This window comes from Equus przewalskii, chromosome 1, assembly GCF_037783145.1.
Source record: "Equus przewalskii isolate Varuska chromosome 1, EquPr2, whole genome shotgun sequence".
NCBI lineage: Eukaryota > Metazoa > Chordata > Mammalia > Perissodactyla > Equidae > Equus > Equus przewalskii.
The window spans coordinates 105889319-105912361 of NC_091831.1; the positions used below are offsets into that span (position 1 = coordinate 105889319).

The following is a 23043-nucleotide window of genomic DNA, read 5'->3' on the forward strand; positions in this document are numbered from 1 at the left end:
TCATGAAAGTCAACTGGCAGAAGACAACGTCGAAAATTGTCACTGGAGCCTTCGGCTGCAAGTCAAGGACTCTGACATCTGACCTCAGCTGCAGCACAGTCTAAGTGAAAGAAAGAGACGATCTGACGGGGAGCTGGCTGCCAGGCTACTGGGAATGCACAGGCTCTCTGTGATTTGACACAAATAATCTGAGTAAACAGTAATAATGACAACGATAATGGCAGCTAATATTTATCCCATGCTTACTATGTGCCAGACACTGTTTTAAGGGTTTTCTCAAATAAGGCTGGTACTAATAACATCACCTCCATTTACAGATGAGGAAACTGGGGCAATGAATAGAAGTAACATGCCCAAGGTCGCACAGCCAGTCAGTGGGAGAGTGTGATCTGAACCCACACAGAGCCTGGCCTCTTGGCTATTACCCTAACTCCTCTACCTGGAAGTGATTGGGGATTACTAAATAATTGCAAAACATTTCCTTATGCTTTTAAAAAAATAAGTTAAAGGACTTGTGCTGTATTTTAATCTATTATCCTGATTACTCAATTTGTTTATGTCCTCACTACTTTTTATCCCATACAAATATTTTAAATTAATTTTCTGGTTAATAATTTTCTTCCTTGAATTTGAATAAAGAATAATTATAAAAGTTAAAGTATTACAAGTTAAGAGACTCCAGTTCTATCCTTGGCTTTGCCATAAAATTATTGTGTGAATTTCCTTGAGGCCCCAGTTTCCTCATGCTTATTAGAGGGTTCCTTTCTTTAACTACAATAGCTCAGTGCATGTAAAATGTCATTCTGTGAACTTGAGAGATACTGTCTGTCGAGTGCAGATGGCTGAGGCAGGTTGCCAAGGGGCTAGTTTCTCCATCCTGGCTTTAGCACTGTATGCTACAGCCCCTCCCTCCATGTCTTGGCTATGCACCAGTCTAAGATGTTACAGAGACATGCTTGAGTTGGCTAGGAACCAGTATGATATTTAGAAAGAAGAAAATAAAAGCTTAAGAATGATCAAGTTCTCTTAAGTAATATTAAACAAAAGCATGCTATGCTCTTTCTTAATTCCCTCTGAAAGCACTTCTTATGTTCACAAAGAGAATGACAGGATGAATACGTCAGCCTGTTATACTTCCCAATGTGAGGTGTGGGCTGGTAGTTTGCCACAAAATCACCCATTCCACAGCAGCCAGTTATGTTTCAGTGCCAAGTCTTGTTCTCAAGCAGCAAGATGCCTGCTCACTATGGTCCATATCTGTTAGTGTCCTGAAATTATACTGATATTGTTATTTTAAGGTATTCGACAACAGAAGTAAATGGCAAAGGTCCTCATTCATCACATACATTTGATGACCTTTAGGGAACATAAGATGTGAATATTATAAAAATTACTATTTTTAAGAAGTATAATCACTTTCTTCTTTTTAGTCTACAGTGCAAATTCATGGAGACCACAAAAAGATTCATACATTATTCTGTAACTTTTTACCCAAAACAGGGTGGTGTGTTTCCCCAAATTATTTATTTATTTGTATATTCAAAATTACTTATTAAAAGGGCTGCCTGGCATAAAGAACTTGAAGGGACAATTGCTCAATCTGTAATAAGATTTAAAAGAGATTTTTAGAGGCCTAAGAACTTCTGCAATGCCATTTTTTAAATATGCAAGAATTAGTCTCCCTAGGAACAACTGAGGTGTGTATTAAATGCTAAAGATTTATTAAATGGAATTGAAAACTCAAAACTGACTTGTTAGTTGTTCCTCTAAGAATTTCACCTCCTGCTTCTCTCCCTCTCCTCTCCTTTGCAGTGCAACCATGCCTTCAAATAGCATTCTTTAAAAGGAAGCTTTATGGCTTTGGAGGAATAAGCTGATTTCACAGCCAGCTTTGCCACTGCTATGGAAAACAGAGTGCACATGCAAGCCAGCTGAAGTCATACGAACTGCAAGGATTAGGGCCGCGGGGGCCTCCACTACTGCTGTCAAACTGCAATTGGAAACAGCTTTTCCAAAGTACAGCATGAGAAATCAGGAATTCCTGTCCACAGCTCCCCAACCTGCTGGGTTTTTAATCAGGACTGGCACAACCCAACAGAGATGAGAAATATAAAAATTATGATGAAACCAAACAAGAGTATCTTCTGGTTTCCAAGTTTTATTCTGCCTGGGTCCCTTCCAGGCCTGTAATTATTGTCACTCACGAGTTGATAATGAACAGCTTCTTCCTAGGAGCTCCAGGAAGGCTTGACCCAAAGGCACGACAGGTTCAGTTCAGCGCCTCCCTTCACTCCAGCCCTGGGTGTGCAGATGGTCTAACTGCTCAAATTCCTCACCTTATCTCAGCTCCTTCAACTTTATTCGTGACTTCGAGATAAAATAACTTTTGCAGAGATCATAGAAAAACTGTTTAGAATATTAATGAACAAGAAGCATTCAATGAAAGTTTTTTTTCTTGGCACTCCAACTTTAAGGGAGGGTCCACTCTGAAGACAACGAGCTCAAGTCAGTAATTTTGTTAAAAAAAAAAAAACAGAACAACTTTTAGGATTTGGTTTGAGATTAATCTAAATGTAGCCCAATATCCTGCATCTCTGTCCAAATCTAGAAGCTCAGAGATGGCAGAAAACCCAGAGGTCAATTATTGCAATGTCCATTTCATTTGTCAGTTCTTCGACGATCTTTCAGACACATTTACTAAAGTAGGAAAATGAACTGACCAGAGAATTGACCAAAAAAATGACCTTATCAGATAAATTACCAACATACCTGTTACATATAAGTCACTCATTCTGATGATGATATAACGCTGTGTTATACATGGATGGTAACACCTGAAAACGGGCCAGCCGTAACCTTCACATTGAAAGATCTTTAATTAAAACTCCCTCAGATGTATGATTTCCATACAAAGGGGTTGTGATCTGATTTTTTTACTTGCTTTAAAGGCTCAAATCAAATTCCGTCTACCCAGTGAAACTGTCCCTGGTCCCCTTGAGTCAATTAATTTCTCTTTTTTCTTCCACAGCAAGTTTCTGTGACCTCTCTTTAGCACAGGACGTTCTGTACAATAGAGGTAGTTGCAAGTAGGTGAATATTCCCCACTAGACTGTGGGCTGTTTACCCAAAGGTGGTGATTTTGTATTATTCATTTCTGCAGCCCTCTCCTCTCCTGTTCTGGAATTAAAGCCCAGAACTGAATTCATAGCAGCAGAAAATAAACCTTGTACCGTCTAAAATGTATTATTGATTTGCTATTATTTAGGGAAGAAGTTTTCAGGAAAAAAGTATAGGCAAATGATGATTTCAGAGAGTAGGAGAAAGCTCAGCTCATGGGGAGAATATTGTGTGCAAACTGGATGCTCAGCAAAGGTAAACATGAGGCCCTGAAATATTACTCAACTATCACCAAATGGTTGTCCCAAACTAGAGCAAATTTAGACTCATTAGGACGTTCTTTAAAAAGTAGCAATCAATTTCTGGATAAAAATTTCTTAAAAATAACTTGTCCTCTACTAAAAGCAATTTCATGAAAGCACCTTAGAGACCCACTTAATGAAAAATCTAATTAGATTTTAGAGAAATTTTTATCAATAATGATCAAATCAAGAAAAAAAAGAATTCTGGTTAACTATAAATTATCTAGAATGTTCCACAGTCTGGACTCACCTTCAATCTGGCAATGAAATCTGCTTGTTAAGAGTAGTAGACTCAGACAGCCCTTACCTTCATGAACACACATCTTTTGAGCATCCTCAGGATGAAGTAACTCCAGTAAAAGTGAAGAGCTTGCAGGACTAAGAGCTGGAAGTTGATGAAGAAGTATGCAAAGAAAGGCTCAATGTAGTGCAGAGGCAGAATCAGTGTGTTATATAAAATCCTGAAAAACCAAACAGAGGAGAGTATTTCATTACAGACAAAGCACTTGTGAATTTCTATTGAGAAAACAAATAATTTTTTCTCCCAAGGTATACAACATTTATTTCATTTCTAATGATGTTCAAGAAATTCTCAGGAGAAAACAATATGATAATATTGCCTTTTATGTCATTATTGGCACATCACACACAAAAATACAGTCTGCCTCCCGGGAGAAAAGTTAAAGCAAATGGAATTTTTATCGCCACACTGCCTATACTGTAATGTCTCTGTACCTCAGTTTCCTCATTGCAAACAGGAGAGCATACTCTAACCCTACTCACCCTCCCAGGAGGAGGTGGTGGAAATGTGCAGAACAAGTGAGATGAAGTATGTTTACATGCAGTTATTGCCTTTATAACACAATTTCATTTACTTGGCATCAAAGGTAAATGGGGAATTCTACAAAAATAAATTTTCCAGAGCAAATGGGCTTTTAAAGAAGCAAAAATTCCATTATTACTCCCGCTTCACTTCCACTTTCTAAAGTGAATTGCATACTTTATTAATTTCATAAATAGACTCCTGGACACAATCTGAACTCCCGTTGAGGACCCAGGATGCACAGAGCCTTCAGATACTATTCCAGTATGAAAGGCTATCTGCTCCCTTCCCAAATTTCATACACTACTATAATTTTAGAGTTTTTGGATAAGTTTGTTTATAGGTACATTACTATAATTATAAAAATAATTTATTCATATAAAATTGGGAAAATAAGAAAAAGAAAGTTATCTATAATACCATCACTTTAAACAAATAATATTGTAACTTTTGTGTATTTTCTTCCAGTTTTTTGCTAAACTATTTATTTTAATTTTATTTTTTAAATTAACATACAGTAAAATTGACTATTTTAGGAAAAAAGTACAATTTTCATGAAATAGTTATGAACACTTTCTGCAATCAGTGCAACATCCATTTCTCTGTCTATTCTGTTTGGAAGTAACTACAAAATAAAATTTTATTTTACTGGTTTTTCAAAGCATAAGAAAAACTTTTCTCCTACAGTTCTATGAATTATAATACATGTATAGGTTTGTGTAACCACCACCACCATTAGGATACAGAACAGTTCCATCATCCCAAAAAACCCGCTTGCGCTATCCGTTTACAGTCACATGCTCCTCCCTGCCTAACACTTGGCAACCACTTATCTGCTCTCCATCCCTTTAACTTTGTCTTTTCAAGAAGCACACATATATGGAATCATAGAGCAGGTCAGTTTTTGAGACTGCCTTTTCATTCGGCACAGTGCCTTTGAGATTCACCCCAGTTGTTGTGGGTATCAGGAGCATGTTCCTTTTTATTACTGAGTGGTATTCCATTGTACAGATGTAGCACCATTTATCTGTTCACTCACTGAAGAGCATTTGGATTGTTTCCAGTTTTTGACAATTATAAATAGAATTGCTATAAATATCTACGTACAGGTTTTTGTGTGAACATAAGTGTTCATTTCTCAAGGGTAAAGGCATAGGGTGGAACTGCCGGTTATCACGTGGTAAGCCTATATTTAATTTTATAAGAAACTGAAAACCTGTTTTCCAGAGTAGCTGTTTTGCATTCCCACCAACTTGGTATTGTCCTAGAGAGGTTTTTGCCACAGTAGTAAAAGTAGCACTTGTGGGATTTGATGTTCAATTCCATTTAGCTTTAAATCAAAAACATTTCACACTGCTTGGACAACTTGGAGTATATAGTCTTCCCCAAATTGAAGGTTATTTCTTTAGAAGTGTATATTCTTAAATACGAGATTATTGTTTCAAGGTGTGCATTAAAAGTACATAAATTCAAGGTGTATATTAAACACTATTAAAACTTTGCCGAATTATTTTCCAAAATTACAACAATTTACAAGGCCACATGCAATCTATGAAAAAGTATTTCATATGGACACAGGCAATTTATGAAAGTATTTCATTGAACCTCCAACCAGTATCAGGTGGCTTTAAAATTTGCTAATTTAAAAAGCAAAATAATTTCAATTTGCATTATTTGCAACATTCTGACAGTCCCTATGTCTGCTTAGTAGCTCTATTTCCTCTTTTGTGAGTTACCACTCAAGATTCTTATCCATTCAAAAAACAAGTACATAAACTCTGAACTCTATATAATAAAGATCATGGCCATTATCCATTTTACTTATGCAAATATTTTTTAGAAACTTAGGCATCACAGAAAAATACAAAGAGGTTAAATAAAAATCACTTAAAATCTCACAACTCACAGGAAATCCAGTCCATTTTGGTGAACATGATTTGAGATATCTCTCCTAAAATACATTCTTCAAGGTCTTTTTTTCTTCCCCTTCCCCATCACCACATGATTTTATACAACAGGGATCACACTATGCCTGTGATTTGGTACCCTGCTTTTTTCACTCTATGTTACAAAGAGCTTTCCAAGTCAATGAAAATATCTAATAGCAGGAGTCAGCAAGCTTTTTTTGTAAAGGGACAGATAGTACATATTTCAGGCCTCTGGACCATTCAGTCTCTATTGCAACAACTCCACTCTGCCATTGTAGTGCGAAAGCAGACATAGATAATACACCAATTGATGGGTGTGGCTGTGTGCCAATAAAACTTTATTAACAAAAACAGTCAGTGGGCTAGATTTGGCCTGTGAGCCATAGTTGGCCAACCCCTACTATATACCATCCCAATAGCTGCACAGAAATTCATTTTATAGACATCATAATTTACTTACCTTATCCCTTATTGACATTTAACTTGTTCCCAAATTTTCATTACATTATAAAGAACACTTTGAGAATTACTTGTAAAGACATTTTGATAGAATCACTTGATTATTTTCTGAGAATAGCTAAAATCCTGAATCAAAGAGTATACTTATTTTTCATTTTGGAGCAATATACTAGACTGCTTTCCAGCAAGACTGTACCAATTTACAGTCTTGCACCCAGTGTATGAGAGCACCTGATCCTCAGATCTTGACCAACATCGTATTTTGTTAGTCTCTCTCTGAAACATCACACTGCTGGGAGGCTGGCCCCATGGCCAGGTGGTTAGAGTTCTGCACATTCCACTTCAGTGGCTCGGGTTCATGGGTTTGGATCCTGCATGCAGATCAACTCCACTCGTCAGCCATGCTGTGAAGGCATCCCACATACAAAGTGGAGGAAGATTGGCATGGATGTTAGCTCAGGACTAATCTTCCTCAAGCAAAAAAAAAGAGGAGGATTGGCAACAGATGTTAGTTCAGGGCCAATCTTCCTCACAAAAATAAATAAATAAATAAAACATTGCACTATTTATATTTATATTTTTATTTCTTATAAAGTTAATATATATAATTGGTTATTTTATTTGATTATTTTGATTTATACTTTGTGAACTGCTTGTTCATGGTATCTGTCCATTTTTCTATTAAAGTATTTACTTTTGCCACTGCCTCATAAGTGCTCTTTATATATTAAGGATATCAACATAATTTTTTATCATGTTAAATATCATCACAAAGTCTGATTCTTTCAACGTTGTTTATGGGTTTTTTGGCATCAATTTTAAAAATATTTTTGTAACCAAATTTATCAATTGTTTCTTTTATATCTAACTTGCATGTTATGCTTTAAAAGACTTTTCTCACTCCCATTATTTAAAAACATATTTTCCTAAAATCCTGGCTCTACCACTTAAAATCCTGGCTCTATGCAACCTTGAGTCACTTCTTTGTTCACTTTCTCAATTGTAAAATGCAATGTCAAAATTAACAAAGGAACTACTCAAAAATATCTCCTATACATATTCTACCAGAGAATGTGAATAATTACCTAAACATACAATTACTCCTTGTGATCCATACAAAGAAAGACAAAAGGATAGGGGCATAATGCCGAGTTCTTACTGGACTAAGATTTCCCTGTTCCTTCTAGTTGAAGAGAAGACACAGAAAACAAGGTTCCGATGAGAGGGAACTACATGTACAAAGGCCCTCAGGCATGACGCATTATGGAAAATGCAAGGGCTAAAAGAAGACCAGTGTGGCTTAAGGGAGAGAAGTGACTGACAGGGAAGAGTCGTATAAGATGAAGCGGGAGAGGTGAATGGAGCCGTCTCACGTTGGTCCTGCAAGTCAAGTTTTGTGGCTTGGCTTTCATTGTAAGAGCTTTGGGAAGCTCTGCCAGTTATAAAGGGGAGTGACAGACTGCCCAGAAACATCAGAGCCGGATTCCAGAGCTGAGGCCACTATTGTCTTGCCTCATAACCTGCAGAAGACTCTGAGCCTCACATTCCCTGGACAGGGTGTCACTAACCCCACCCCTCTGACTGGGAGGCTCCAGGGAACCATACGGCTGGCTTTGCAAACTGTAGAGTCCTAGAAATGGAAGAGCTTGCCATTGACATGAAAATGCCTTCAGAGAGAGTTGAGCCACTGTAGAGAGGAGATGTCAACAACATGGGCTCTGGAGTCCGCTAGATTTGGATCAAGGCTTCCCTGTGATGTTCAGCAAGTTACTCAACCTCCTGGGCTTGTTTCTTCTGTAAAATGAAAACACCACCACTCACCTAATCAGGTTGTTATGAGGATTAAATGAATTGACAAATGGAGAGTTCAGCATACAATAAGGTCTCAAAAACTGGTAGTTATAAGTATTACTATCACTACCGCTCTGATGACGATTGCCCCCCCTCCGCCCCCCGCAGAGGGCTGACATCAACTGTACAGTGAGAGCAATACCCAGGAAAGAGTGGTGCTGAACGGGCCAGAATTTCTGCTGAGGGGAGAGGAGGAGGAAGCCGCTTTAGAGATGAGGAGCAGGCTCAGGAGCAGCAGGGACTCTGTGCTGACTGAACATTTTCTGTGGGACGACAGAGGGGACAGGAGGCCCAAGAAGTGGAGAGGAGTTCAGAAAGGAGTAGCTGTTGTGGCCCTAGGGACAGCAGGTTGGGGGGCTGCAGTAACATTTTCAGGATCTCTTTCTATGGGTCTCAGTATCCTCACTAAAGGATGGTCCACTCTCCCAGTCTCAATTTCTTCTCCTTTGCTAAGAGAAGAACGGGAAGAAAAAAAAATAAACACATCTGCCCTTCCCAGCTTTGTCCTTAACACACGTGTGTTATGTGTGCAAGCACATGCATGAACACACAAACACTTGCACACTTATCTTACAGGCTGAATGGAATTTCCCTTTTCACACAAAATGCCAAGAGACTCGTGCACTCCTCAGTTCCCAGAACTGCTCTGCTCTGTCCGCTGGCCTTCAGTCTGTCCCAATGGACACACTACTACTGTGCACGTGGACTGCAAAGCCGCGCCTTTACCCTGTCTCCAGCTTTGCTTCCCTCTTCACTCCTTCAATCACTGGAGTTTAGATGGTTGGAAAAAATCCCATTGTTAGTATAAATAGTAGTTGGTTTTACTGGACTAGATAACGAAGCCACCAAAAAGTTGTATTTTTCTAATGAAAATTGAAAGTTAAAGGTCTTTTTATCTTGCTAATTGTAGGTGTGAGCAGTAAGCCTTTTCGGGATAACAAATTCTGGTTCTACAGGTGAGTAATTGCCTACTTTCTATTTCAGAGATGTCTTATGTCAAAGTGACTGTGTAGGTGAAGAAAACAATAAATACTTAGGGATGGCAAATGATGTCTGCTCCTAATCATCCAATTTAGTAATTTAATTTGAAACATATCTGTCTTGTATTTCAAATCCCCTGTTTCTAGTCTTAGTTCTTTCACAACTGGTTGTGTGATCCTGGGTATCTTAACTCTTCACCTGAAATATAAATAGGGGGGTTCTACACACTTCAACAACCTTGATGACATGCAAGACAAAGAGGGCTAAGGAGCTGTTCCTGGTGAATGACAACTGAATGCAATATGTGACCCTGGCCCAGATCCAGTAGTGAAAGGGAAAAGCAATAAAAGGCATTAGGATTAACTGACAAAATTGGAATATGGATGATAGATTGTTACATTTCCTGAAATTGATAACTATATTATGATTTTGTAAAAAAAAAGTATTTGTTTTTAGGAAACACACAGAAGTATTTAGGACTAAAAGGATATGTCGTTTGCAACCTTCAAATGGTTCAGAAAAAAATATGTATATACATATACATGTACACGTGCGGTGTGTGTGTGTGTGTGTGTATTGAGAGAGAGAAAAAAAATGAATGACAATGCAAATGGGGAAATGCTATCTGGTCAATCTGGGTAAAGGGTATATACAAGAGTTCTCAGTAATATACTTGAAATTATCCTGTAAACTTGAAATTATTTCCACATAAATAAATGAGTAAAGGGGTTGGACTAAATTATGAATAAGGTCCTTTATTCTAAAATTCTTTGGTTTGAAGAAGGTGATTGCTGTAGCTGTCCTTACAAATTTATCAGCAGCAAACGATGTGCCAAGCACATGGGTGTGAGGGAAGGAGCCCCTCTGAAGGCACGCTGATGAACAGGACATTGAACACATGCGGGGGAATTCTTCCTCCCTCCTTCATCATAAGGAGTAGAACTGGAAACTCTAGTTCTGAGATACGCATCTGCAAGCGGTGGCTCAAAGGGGTGGCCCCAGTTTCAACAGAGCCATTCTCGCATTGCACAAAGCCCCTCCTTTCCTCTGGTGGCTGTGCAATAGGCATTGCGCCATCCCAGGCGGGCATGGAAACTGACCACAGCACCATTAGACTTGTGCTCTCCCCTCAACTTATTCAGTACCAAGGCCCCAGGCCTTATGAGGAGAGAAAATTTTCTGGCAACCTTGAGAGAAAGAACTGGAGTTGTCCATTACACTCAACTTTGCTTGTATCTCCACCAGCCTCAAACACTTTTGCTTTCCTCTGATGACTTTCCTTTGGTTTAGGTAGAACTGAGTCCCCTCTTCTCCTCTCCTACTGCTCTTCTCAGGGATCTTATTTCGTCCATTCTCAGTCAGTGGCAGCAATAGCTAGTTACATCGATTTTCTACACATGGTTACAGGAACAGACAAATGTCAGATGGGCACCACCCCAGTCAACTTTCTCCCACTCGACCCTTGATCTCACCACAAAACGTGCAAGAAAAGCAGTGGGGAAGAACAGAGCAAGTAGATTGTAAACTGCCTCCCAAAGCAGATCTCACGTGTCTGCAGCTTGAAATAGATCTATTATCTGCATGTTGTCTGGTCCATAGTAAATTCCCAACAAAACTGGACTAGTAAAATATCCTTGAAAAGTGAGTCGGCAGAGTTACAAGTTTTAGACAGATGGCTGGGCCAGGCTAACAACAAGGAACTGACTTTTCCTCTTTGGCACCACGCAATGGCTATGTAACATGTCCAAGTTGATGGGGAGACTGTTGAAGCTAGAACAATACACTGCAACTGATTCTTTCAAAAACCGCTGAAAAATCCGTCTCCCAATCTTCCAATAGCTTGATGAGGTTTTCCTCAATCTTCCGAACAATAAGGACCAACGTCAGTACAGAAAAACTTTTACCAGCAAACAATTTTTATAGTCAAGTCTGTTAATAATGGTTTATTTGCAATCCAACTCTCCAAAGACAGCAAACAGTGGTATTGGCTGCCCTCTGTAGTGGGTTGGTAAATTCAGTGAAATATCAAGATCAAGAAAATGCCAAATGCATGCAACTAATTCTCCTTGAAATCCAGAAATGCTGGCAAGAGAATGAACTTTTAAATCTAGGATTTTTAAAGTCGAGGATGTGTGGGAAAGTAACACACCAACTGTACTTCACTCAACTCCAACACCATGTTCAATTGTTTACCGGGCAAGAGTAAGCTTCTTGTTGACTTTGAGACATCATGGGAAAGTCTGAGGCAAATGTCCGTCATTGCTAAATTAAAAGTCAACCACAACAGCAATACTTAGAAGCTTCTCAGAGAGCTTCTCAGATGGAGAGCTTCCATGGTGTGTGCTTTTAAAATCCATTCACGGGGGCTGGCCCTGTGGCCGAGTGGTTAAGTTTGCGCACTCCGCTGCAGGTGGCCCAGTGTTTCCTTGGTTCGAATCCTGGGCGCGGACATGGCACTGCTCATCAAACCACACTGAGGCAGCGTCCCACATGCCACAACTAGAAGAACCCACAATGAAGAATATACAACTATGTACTGGGGGGCTTTGGGAGAAAAAGGAAAAAAAATAAAATCTTTAAACAAATAAAATCCATTCACGAACTCTTTGAAATTACTCCCTTCAAGAAAAGGAGGCTAATTTTGCTTCCCTTAAATATAAACTGGCCTTAGTGATCTGGATCCAGTGAAGAAAATGAGGTTGGAAGTGACATGATGTGACTTCTAAACGCAGGTTATAAAAGGAGATACAGCATCTGCCTCTCTCTCTTGAGCTGCTCACCCTTGAAATCCAGCTGCTATGCCGTGAGGAGGTCAGGCCAATGGAGGGGCCATGTGCAGGTGTTTCAGCTGACAGGTCCAGCTGAGGTCTCAACCAACAATCACCATTGATCAGCTGATTTTATATATGTTACCTCAACCATGTGAGTGAGAGAGCCTTCAGGAAAATTCCAACTCTGGCTACCATCTGATGGTCCAACCACCACCTGACTGTAACTACATGAGTGGAAACTATCTAGGTGAGGCCAGTCACCTCAGAGAACCATAAGAGATAATAATAATCAATAAATGTTGTTGTTTTAAGAGAGAGGTCCGTAAACTATGGCCTGGTGGTAAAATTTAGCCTGCAACCAATTTTACTACAGCCTGTGAGTTAAGCTGGTTTTGGTACATTTTTAAATGGTTGAAGAATAAACAAAACAAAGAAAAATATGCAGCAAAGACCATATGTGGCCCTCGAAGCCTAAAATAGTTATTCTGTGGCACTTTACAGAAAAAGTTTGCTCACCGCTGTCTCAAGCCACTAAGATTTCAGAAGGCGCAGTATGCAGCTACACATAACTGGAACACATAGCATCCACGGAACACAGTGAGCAGTGTCGATGGACAAATGCTCAGGTTACAGGGCCATGAAAGTCACACTGAAAAGCCACAATTCAAGTGTTATCTGCAAGTCAACACTTATCCTATCAATAATTGTTGTCACACAGCATTCTAATTTCACAAACACATTTGCTCAGCCAAAGCAAAAGTCATGGTAATGTCGCTCATCAACCAAGAAGAGTATGCTAAACATGCATCTCAGATTTGATTCCAGATTGAACTCCAATTTCTGAGAAATTCAATAATTTTAGTAATAATAGCTGGCATTTACTGAATTCATACTATGCGCCAGAAACTGTTCTAAGCTATTTTATAGGTATTACTTCCGTATGCCTCCTGACAACCCTTATTTCCACTTTACAGGTGAGAAAACTGAGGCACAGAGAAATGATCTAACCTGTCCAAGATCACACAGGTAGTAACTGGGAGCCAGGATTTGAGCCCAGGACTGCTTCCATCCATGCACTTAGCCACTGCACTCTGCAGTTCCTCTCCAGAAAATATCTAATCAAGACACTCAGTCCTTGTTTAAGGAATGCAGCTGGTTTCCACAGGTAGGGCAGCATCCTTGGACCTATCAGACCAGACTTCTCTGGGTGCTGGTCAAGGGTACTGTCTATTCACCAAGAATCAGGCCTGGAACCTGGGTCTCCATCTCTTTCCCCTGGAACCTAGAATCTTTAATAGCTCTACTTTTTCTCTTGAGAGGATCTGAAACTCCTAGACTGGCCCCAAACTATGGTTGGTTATAAGCTGTTCCTTCCAAACCATCAAAGTCTTCCTCACATTTTCCCTCTGGTTTCTGTCAGTCAACACATGGAAAATTATGCTTGCCAAAGGAGTGACTGTCAGGGGAGACACAATATAGCTTCTTCATTGCCAGCCCTTGGCTAAACAAAATCAATAGACTGAAAAAGAGCCAATCAATATTAAAAGGATCTCCAAACCATTGGTAGGACCAGTGATCAAAGAGAATGAAAAGTGCATCAGTTTCCTCGTCTGTGAAGTGGGAGTGATGATACCTATCTTTACGATTTGTTGTGTAGATTAGTGCCAAGATATATAAAGGGCCTAAACCAGTGTCTGGCATTCAATTAATGGTGGTTATAATTACTGTAATTTTAACATGGGACACACCTTTCTTTTAAAGAGCTGATAATTGTCCAGTGACATTTCACTGAATAACTACAAAAGCTGCTAATCACAAAGAAAGACGCTTATTCATGAGACAAGACATAGAATAAGAGTTGCTTCTTACCCGTTGGGTTACACATTTTCCATCTCCCTTTGTAATAAGCATTTTCCACATGGGAAGGTGTTGTTTTAATTATTTATAAAAATTAGTAGTTCATATTCTTTTCTCCAACTGAACTTGGCACATATAACTAGAGATCAATGTAAGAAAGAAAAGGCAATGCTCTAACTTTGACAACGTGCCAGGGCCACCTCAGCACAGTGACCAAAGGTATGGCACAGCATCTTGTCTACTCACCAGAAGGGAAAAATAATGAGGCGGGTGATTAAAAATATAGCGGCGAAGATGAAAAACAGGATGTTGCAGGTTTGCCTCCATCTTGCATAAGAGAACATCTTAGCAGACTAAAAACAAAGAAAGAAATTGCATTCAGATAAAGTGATATTAGTATAAAAATTTTAAGTTAAATATTTATAAATGAAATGATGTCTGGGATTTGCTTCAAAACAATCTAGGTGGGGGGCGGGGTGCAGATGGGGAAATAGATGAAAAAAGATTTACCATATTGGTAACTGTTAAAGATGGATGATGGATCCACTGGGTCCATTATACTCTTCTCTTTATTTTGTCAAATGTTTGAAATTTTCCATAATATAATGTTAAAAAAAGGATAGGTTAAAATGACTGTAATACCACTCCTGTCTTTCACAAGCACCACAATTAACATAATTAATTTTAGCATGCATTTTATTTGGGAATTTATTTAATTTCTCCATTTAACTGTGAGGAAAGCTCCATCGAAGAAAGGTTGGGATATGAGTGAAGTCCTGGGCTGGGCTGGGGACATTACAATCAAGGAGGCTACTTTAAGGCGGATGATAGAAGAGGTAGAGTTAGGAGGCAACTCTTGGTGCCCTGTCCTGGTTGAAATAAAATTTCAAGCACTACTTTTTGATTTTCCCTACTTACTTTATGTTAGTCCATTCTGCTTATGTTATCTGTGTTGAATAAAAAGAATTACAGAAAGGGTTGTTTAATGTGGTATTAGAAGGTTAATTGATGAGGATTCTCTCTCGCGTCATGCAGTGGAGCCCAGGGCTGAATGGAAAAGCGTCTGGCGTTGGGGATGAGAGGGGAGTAGGAGTTGTTGAGTGCAGATCCTCCCACTAGGGAACGTGACTTAGGCCTGGGCTGTTTCAGAACTGAAATCGCTCCAGAAGCTCAAGGCCCCTCTACAACAAGAGAGGCAGCATATTTACATTTTAGGAAGAGTGTATATTGCATTTTCCATACTTTCCCATACTTACACAGGGTAAAAATATTTCGGACTGTGGGGTTAGCAGAAGGAGCAAGAAGGAATAGCCTCAATTGCTGAGATAGAAGGCTAGGACGCCAGGTGGGTGGGAGATGGGTATGGGGAGAGAGACCAGAAGTTCAGAGTGCCTGGAATGGAGTGGGGAGCCATTTGAAGGGTCACAGTCTAGGCCAAGTTGGGTAGCTGGAGATGTGCACAGACCTGAAGACAGCCCACTTGGGAGGGCAGAGTAGCACTCCTTTGGGCAAATACAGACACAGCCTATTCTGGACTGTGCAAAGATGGACATCAGACAGTAACCCCTCTCCTTCATTTAGCATCAGTCAGGATATTCTGAAAGTGTTGGGTTGTGGATCCAATCTTGAACATGTGGAAAATTAGGGAAGATCAGGAAGATGCATGAAGAAGGCAAAAGGTTGCTTATGAATAAGAATTGTAGCTGTTCAGGCTGTTTTTCCTTGCAGAGAGCGAGCTAATAAATGACCCACCAACCATCTTGAGGAATATGAAAGATTAATAGGCTCCACCATTAGGAAGGTCTAAAAAGGGGCAAAAGTTGTACCATGTCTGGGTTCAATTAGAACTTGACAGAGAGGACAAACACTAAAACAAACCACTCGACAAAGCTGTGGAATAGGCACCCCTGGAGAATATAAAAAATAGGCCCCATGCCACTACTTAATGTTGTCTCTACCACCAGCTGATAGAAGAAACTGGGCTTGCTCATTGAAACTCAAATTAGATCATGACTTGTGAATCAAGAATGATTCATGATCATTAACAACATGAAGCTGTTCTCATAGTTTATCCATGAAGGGATCTCTGAGTTTAACATTTCATTTTTCTTCTGTTTTTTACCTAAGGACCTCGGAACATTTTCAAACAGTAATGAGCTAAACTTTACAATATACCTAAGAGGTAGATATGACTTCTCATGTTACAGCTGAGGATAGAAAGCAAAGCATTAAGTGATTTGCCCAAGTCACCTAGGGAGTTATGTTGTGTCAATGACACGGTAGGAGAGGGCAGGCAGGGACAAGTCATTGTGCTTACTCCCAGTCCCAAAATCAAACAACACAGTGAAGCTGATTTTACAGTGAACACACACCAAAGGTCATTGAACTGGAGGGTTTAGAAGCAAGAGAGTAGCATAGAATCCTTAAGTCATGGCCAGTGAGGTCTTAATTATCAGGCAGGCTTACTGAGATACAATCAGAGAAAGAGGTCATTATAACAGAGCTGGCTATATTCAGAGAGCAACACATGGAAAAACTGGCACAATCATTCTTTTGCTAAGCCATTTGCTGCCCGAAGCACATGCAATAATCTTGACATTTAGAGTGGGATTTACATGTCTAATTACAATTACATACAAGAAACAAAATTCTGTACACAGCTAATATTTGAACAGTAGCCATTTTCTTTGCAATGACTTCTGGTTACATCTAGAACAGTGTTTGGCTAATTAGAGTCCAGCCTATGGGGTAAAGCTGGTCAGCTCTTGAGTTAAAAATGGTTTTCGCATTTTTTAAAGGGAAAAGAAAAAAATAACAGAAAAAGACTATGTGACAAGAGATCCTATCTGGCCCACAAAGCTAGATTTACTATCTGGCCCGTTAAAAGTCTGCTGAACTCTGCTCTAGAAGAACAAGATCCTACTAAATTTAATTTAACTTCTTCATATCAACCCATACTCAATTATTAGCTCTTCAAGAGGCAATCCTGAACATAAAATGGGTTAGCATCATTTTCCCTGCTTCATTATAAATGAGTAAAGTTAAATCTGAACTATAGGAAAGGTGGTTCTAAGTACAGCAGGAGAGCTGGCAGTTAAGGGGACCATTGGACCACTGCCTCAGGGTAAAGAGGAACAAATACGTAACAGAAACATGTAAAGAAAACAATCCTCATTTTGCTTTATTTCTTATGTATATATACTTATTTATATATACTAAATAAATGTACTAAATAAAATAATAAATAAATACATATATATAAAAAATGTCTCATATATATATATATATTTTTTATTTTTGAGGAAGATTAGCCCTGAGCTAACGTCAGCTGCCAATCTTCCTCTTTTTTGCTGAAGAAGACTGGCCCTGAGTTAACATCTGTGCCCATCTTCCTCTACTTTATGTGTGGGACGCCTGCCACAGCATGGATTGATAAGTGGCATATTGGTCCACGCCCAGGATCTGAATTGGCAAAGCCCGGACTGCTGAAGTGGAGTGTGCAAACTCAACTGCTATGCCCCTGGGCTGGCCCCCTTTGTTTCTTATATTTTGTGTGGTATTGGACTAGGAAGACTCTTGTTTTAGTGTCTCCTGCTCCAAAACATTCTTTCCTTAAAAAATAAATGTCATTTAAATCAACATCAGCTCTCATTCCTTAAAGCTGGAGGAGGATCAGTGCAGGGCAGTGCAAGCATTCAGTGGGAATTCAGCTTAAGTGCATATATGGTGCCATCTAACATTAAGAATCCATAATGCCATAAATCCCAGTTTTCCTTTTAAAAGATTAGAGTTTATTCCTCCTTCAAATATCTCAGCTTACTTATTGAGCTAGTATCTGCACGCAACTTTAATAAGTAGAATCCCACAAATCAACCTCTCTCAAGTGCCAAGGAGAAAGGTTGGAAACTAAAAACTAAAAGGTTTCATTTTTTTGAGTTTGAAGGATTGCGGGACCCAGAGTCATCCGTGGACTTTGGGTGTTTCAGGACGAAGAGCCCTGCTAAATCACTCACAGACAATTCTTCCTGTGGGGAGTCACAGAAACCCAGGATGTGGTATTCTTATTAGTTTTTTAATGGCAAACATTTACCTCCAGCCAGATGTCAGCCACATCGTGCAACATCAACGAGAGGGTCCCAATGCGAAGATAATTAGCACACCAAGAGAAGGTGAACAAAATAATAGTAGCCAGGTGGTGGATGACATGAGCTAGAAAATCCTACATAATAAGGGGAAAATGGAAACCATTAAGCAAATACAGTTATTTCCTAATCACTGGAAGAGCTAGTAATAATAATATTTTAAAAATCCAATAACGTACATCTGCATGTTTTGAAATTTGTAAAATACTTTCACTTTAATTCTTAAACACAATCCTGATGAGGGAAATAAGACAAGTATTATCCTCACTGATAAGTCAGTTAACTTTAAAACAGCATTGAGAAGTTGTCATTTAAGTCCTAACATCTGCTGCTCTCCCCACGCCCCCACACTGGATCTATGAACACACACACACTTCATATACATACACATGTAAGCATAGTCCTGTGCACATTCACAGTGTTTATTCCCTGGCTAATTCCAAAAAGGGAAAAAGACAGACATATGATGTAATAAACTGCACAATCAGGCCGGCCCTGTTGCCGAGTGGTTAAGTTTTTGGGCTACACTACGGCAGCCCAGGGTTTCGCCAGTTCGGATCCTGGGCAGGGACATGGCATTACTCACCAAGCCACGCAGAGGTGGCGTCCCACATGCCACAACTAGAAGGATCCACACCTAAAAATATACGCAACAATGTACCAGGGGGCGTTGGGGAGAAAAAGGAAAAATAAAATCTTAAAAACAAAAGAAAACAAAAGAAAAACTGCACAACCATTAAAATAAGAGTTACTGCACGTGAATTAAGTAACAAATGAAAGTGGAGTAACTATATTAGTAAATCCAGACTAAGGAAAGCTACATCAATTGAGCATAAGAACTTGAAAGTTTTCTGCAAAGAAAATATACAAACAGCCAATAAGCCCATGAAGAGATGCTCAACCTCATCAGCCATCAGGAAAATGGGAATCAAAACCACAATGAGATGCCACTTCACACCCACTAGGATAGTTATAATGAAAAAGATGAACAATAACAAGTGTTGGTAACAATGTGGAGAAATTGGAATCCTTACACATTGCTAGTAGGAATGTAAAATGGTGCAGCTGCTTTGCTAAATAGTTTGGCAGTTCCCCAAAAAATTAAACAGAATTACCATAGGGCCTAGCAATTTCGCTCTTAGGTAGACACTGAAGAGAAATGAAAACATATGTCCATGCAAAAACTTGTATTTGAATGTTCATAGCAGCATTATTCATAATATCCAAAAAGGAAAACAACTCAAATGTCAAGTGATAAATGGATAAACAAAACATAGTATTCTCATACAATGGACTATTATTCAGCAATAAAAAGGAATGAAGTACTGATACATGTTTCAGCATATCCCATTCGACCTTGAAAACATTATGCTAAGTGAAAGAAGACAGACACACAAAAAACACACACTATATGATTCTGTTTCTGTGAAACTACCAGAAGAGGCAAATCCCTAGAGACAGAAAGTAGATGAGCAGTTGCCTAGGGCTGGAGAGGTGAGGAGAAATGAGGAGTGACCGCTAAAAAATACAGGATTTCTTTAGGGGTGACGAAAATGTTCTAAAATTGACTGTGGTGATGATTGCAGAGCTCCAAGAACATACTCAAAACTACTGAATTCTGCACTTTAGATGGATGAATTGTGTGGTATGTGAATATCTCAATAGAGATGTTTTTAAAAACTTAAAGATGTCAGTTTCCTTGTGGCCAAAGTAACACAGTAAATATGATAATAATAATAGCCTAATTTATTGAACACTTACTGTATACTAGGAAGTGCTTTGTATGGATTAACTTGCTTAATCCTCACACCAACTAGAGGAAATAGGAACTATATTTGGCTCCACTCTATAGATGAGGAAATTAAGTTTAGGGGGTTTAACCAACTAGTTCAAGATATTAGTGAGAGGTGAGGCCAGGGATCCAAACCCAGGCCATCCGATTCCACAGGCTGTGCTTTATCCACCTCCCAGTAGTTTTATGTCTCTGAAGAGATGTATTTATAAACAAATGACCTGTATCTACATTTAATTTTTGAAAAGGTACTCAATGCACCTGCAAATAATGAAAAGAAATTAACTACTGAAAAATCAAAGGTGGGAGAAAGACAGGACCATTACAGGATCAACCTACCTAAATATATCTACGAAGACCTTCTAAAAAAATGATTATTTGCAATTTTACGCCCTCAGAAAATGACTCAACCAATTAAATTTCAATGTATTCTTAGCCTAAACTAAATAACAGTTTATCTATAGTTATTACTGAATTTTACGGAAAATGAGATCATTTCTACCAGATTTTTTCAGAGTATATTCTTATACTTACATTCTATAAGTTTTCTTTTAAGATCTCCTGTTGACTGCAGTTGACTGGGCCCCTTAGTGATGGATAATGTACACCAACACTCACACAAACATCATTTAGTTAACCCAACTTAGTTTGATCTCCTTAATATTGAATTCAACTTAATTTTATTTATCATACAAATTTTGCTTTCACATAGAGGGTAGCACATGAAGTATATGTCAAGAGTATTCATCTTTTGATCTGTGTTGCCAAGGTATATGATGAAATCTTGTGACTGCATTGAGAATAATCTACTATGGTTTTCTGTACCAGCAAACAGGAATCAGTAATAACCAAACAGCTCCTAAAATGTCTCACTTTGTGACCTCAGAAGATGCATTCAGCACGCCTGTGACTCAGTTTCCCTGAAAACAAAGCAAGCTAATAATGCCTGAAGCAAAGTTTTCTCACAAGGATCTTGGATGAATTAAGGAAAAAATGTTTTCAAAGTCTTTGAATACATCAAAAGAATTATATAAAGTGGTTTTTAATCAACTAAAAGATGTGGCTGCAGAATTAAAACTACTAGCACTTTTCTGCTTTGCACTGAAGAACATTAAATTCCCAAACCAAAAGAGAGAAACAGAAAACATAAAGGAGAGTTCTTTTCTTATGGAACAAGAATGGAGCTTCAAGGTTAAAGTGTCTATAATGTTTCATTACAAATACTTACCAAGGCACCAAGCCATGAGTATAATTTTCACTATTCTATGTGCTATTAAAAGCTATAAACTGAAACTAAAAACACATAAAAACACAATTTAAAGATTAGCATTTTGGGCAAGGGGATGAAAATTTTCAAAAAAATGGATAAAGTAGCTTTGTAAGTAAGACACTTACCTTCCTCTTGACATCAAAGCCAAGCCTAAATATGAGAGACCAATAAAAACTCATCTCCACAATGTAGTACCAGTACTGGGATGGCAGCAAGGGCTAAGGAAAAGGAGAGTACGCACTACTTTAATGTCGCCATATAAATGACTCATTTTAAGGCATTAAAACCACTTATATCTATTTATATTCCACAAAATTTCCCAAAATAATGATGGTTTACATTTCAGCCTCCAAGAAGGAGTTGGAGATAATATTTCCAAGGCATTTTAATTCTAAAAGAGTAGACAAGAATTTCAAAATCAAATTAATTTTTTTTAAAGTTAAAACAACAGATGTAACTGCCTTATTTTAGTTTATTAAGAGTTAAATTAAAAAAAATTAAAAATATTTGCTTAACAACAATGGCAAGTCTGTTCTGCTGGTCCCACAATTTACCTTGTTTTATGCTTCTTAAATACTACTCAAAATCTGATTTCCTATCCTCTCTTCTGGTGACAGGATGGTGATCAGAATTGGCCCATTCTCAAATGGGACAACATACACAATTATTTAAGTACTCTGAAAAGGTCTTCTGAGACAAAGAATAAAATTTCTACATCTAGAATTTTCCTTAATAATTTGATTGTTGGGTGGGGGTGCTTATTTTAGCTAAGTTGAGAGATTATATTTCTTGGTGTGATGGACTGTAACATTAATGTCTCCAACAAATCTCACCTTCTAATATTCATGCCCTGGAAGAGTCCCTTCCCACATGATCATGAACTTGATCTTGGGCTTTGGTCAAGGGGACACAAGAAAGTATGATGCAAGCAGAGACTTCATAAGCACCATGTAAGAAACCTGGGCTAACCTGCTGGAGGCCACAAAGTAGAGAATTAAGTTGCCTACTGCCAAAAATATAAATGAGGGTACCAGGGACATGAGCCATCTCCTAGCCAGCCTATCAACTGACTGGAACTGTATTAATGAACTCAGCTAATACCACAGAGCAAAAGAACTGCTCAGCTGAGCCTAGCCCAAATTGCTAACCTGAATCATGAGCATATAAATGGTTGTTATTTTAATGCACTAAGTTTTGGGGATAGTTTGTTACACACCGATAGTTAAGAGTAAGTTGGAGATAGAAGATGATAAGATTAGGGTTTAGCTTAGATAATGCCTAAGTACCTTATGGTCTAACCTTATTTGATTCTTTAATACTAAAGCTAACACAACAAAAGGAATAATTTTCTGGTCAATTCATCCTCCTCAACAAGGCCATAAAAGAATGAGACAGAGTTCCTGCTTTTTTCTATGACAAATAAGCCTGCATGAGACTAACCCTCCTAGTGAGAACAACTAAAAAAATTGGATAAAATACAGAAAGAACATCTGTTGGAAGGTGTCAGAGAGCAATCAAGGGGTCTAGTACCTGTGGAGCCAAGATTTCAAGGAGAAGAAAAATGCATTAAGTGAATCTTTTATTTCAAGTGAATCCTTAATTCAAGAAGTACTACAATCCTAAACAGGATAAATTCAAACAAAACCACATCTGTGTGTATAGCATAAAGTCTGAATTTGCCAATTTATAGACAGAATGGAGCCCAGAGACTAAGAAGCAGATGAAGTTAAGTAGGACTTTTGGCATCTTA

At 38.6% G+C, this 23043-nt stretch overlaps 1 protein-coding gene across 27 annotated transcripts in view; it reads right to left on the minus strand.

Annotated features, from left to right (window-relative positions):
* The window catches only part of CERS3 (ceramide synthase 3), a 113921-nt gene that overhangs the window by 34369 nt on the left and 56509 nt on the right, over nt 1-23043 (minus strand). For all 27 annotated transcript variants that reach the window (XM_070619970.1, XM_070620000.1, XM_070619981.1 and 24 more), the window contains 4 exons: nt 21419-21511; nt 18180-18308; nt 14336-14442; nt 3727-3880 (listed from right to left, as the gene is read on the minus strand). In XM_070619970.1, the coding sequence (XP_070476071.1) occupies nt 3727-3880; nt 14336-14442; nt 18180-18308; nt 21419-21511 (483 nt within the window). The remainder of the gene's footprint in view (nt 1-3726; nt 3881-14335; nt 14443-18179; nt 18309-21418; nt 21512-23043) is intronic.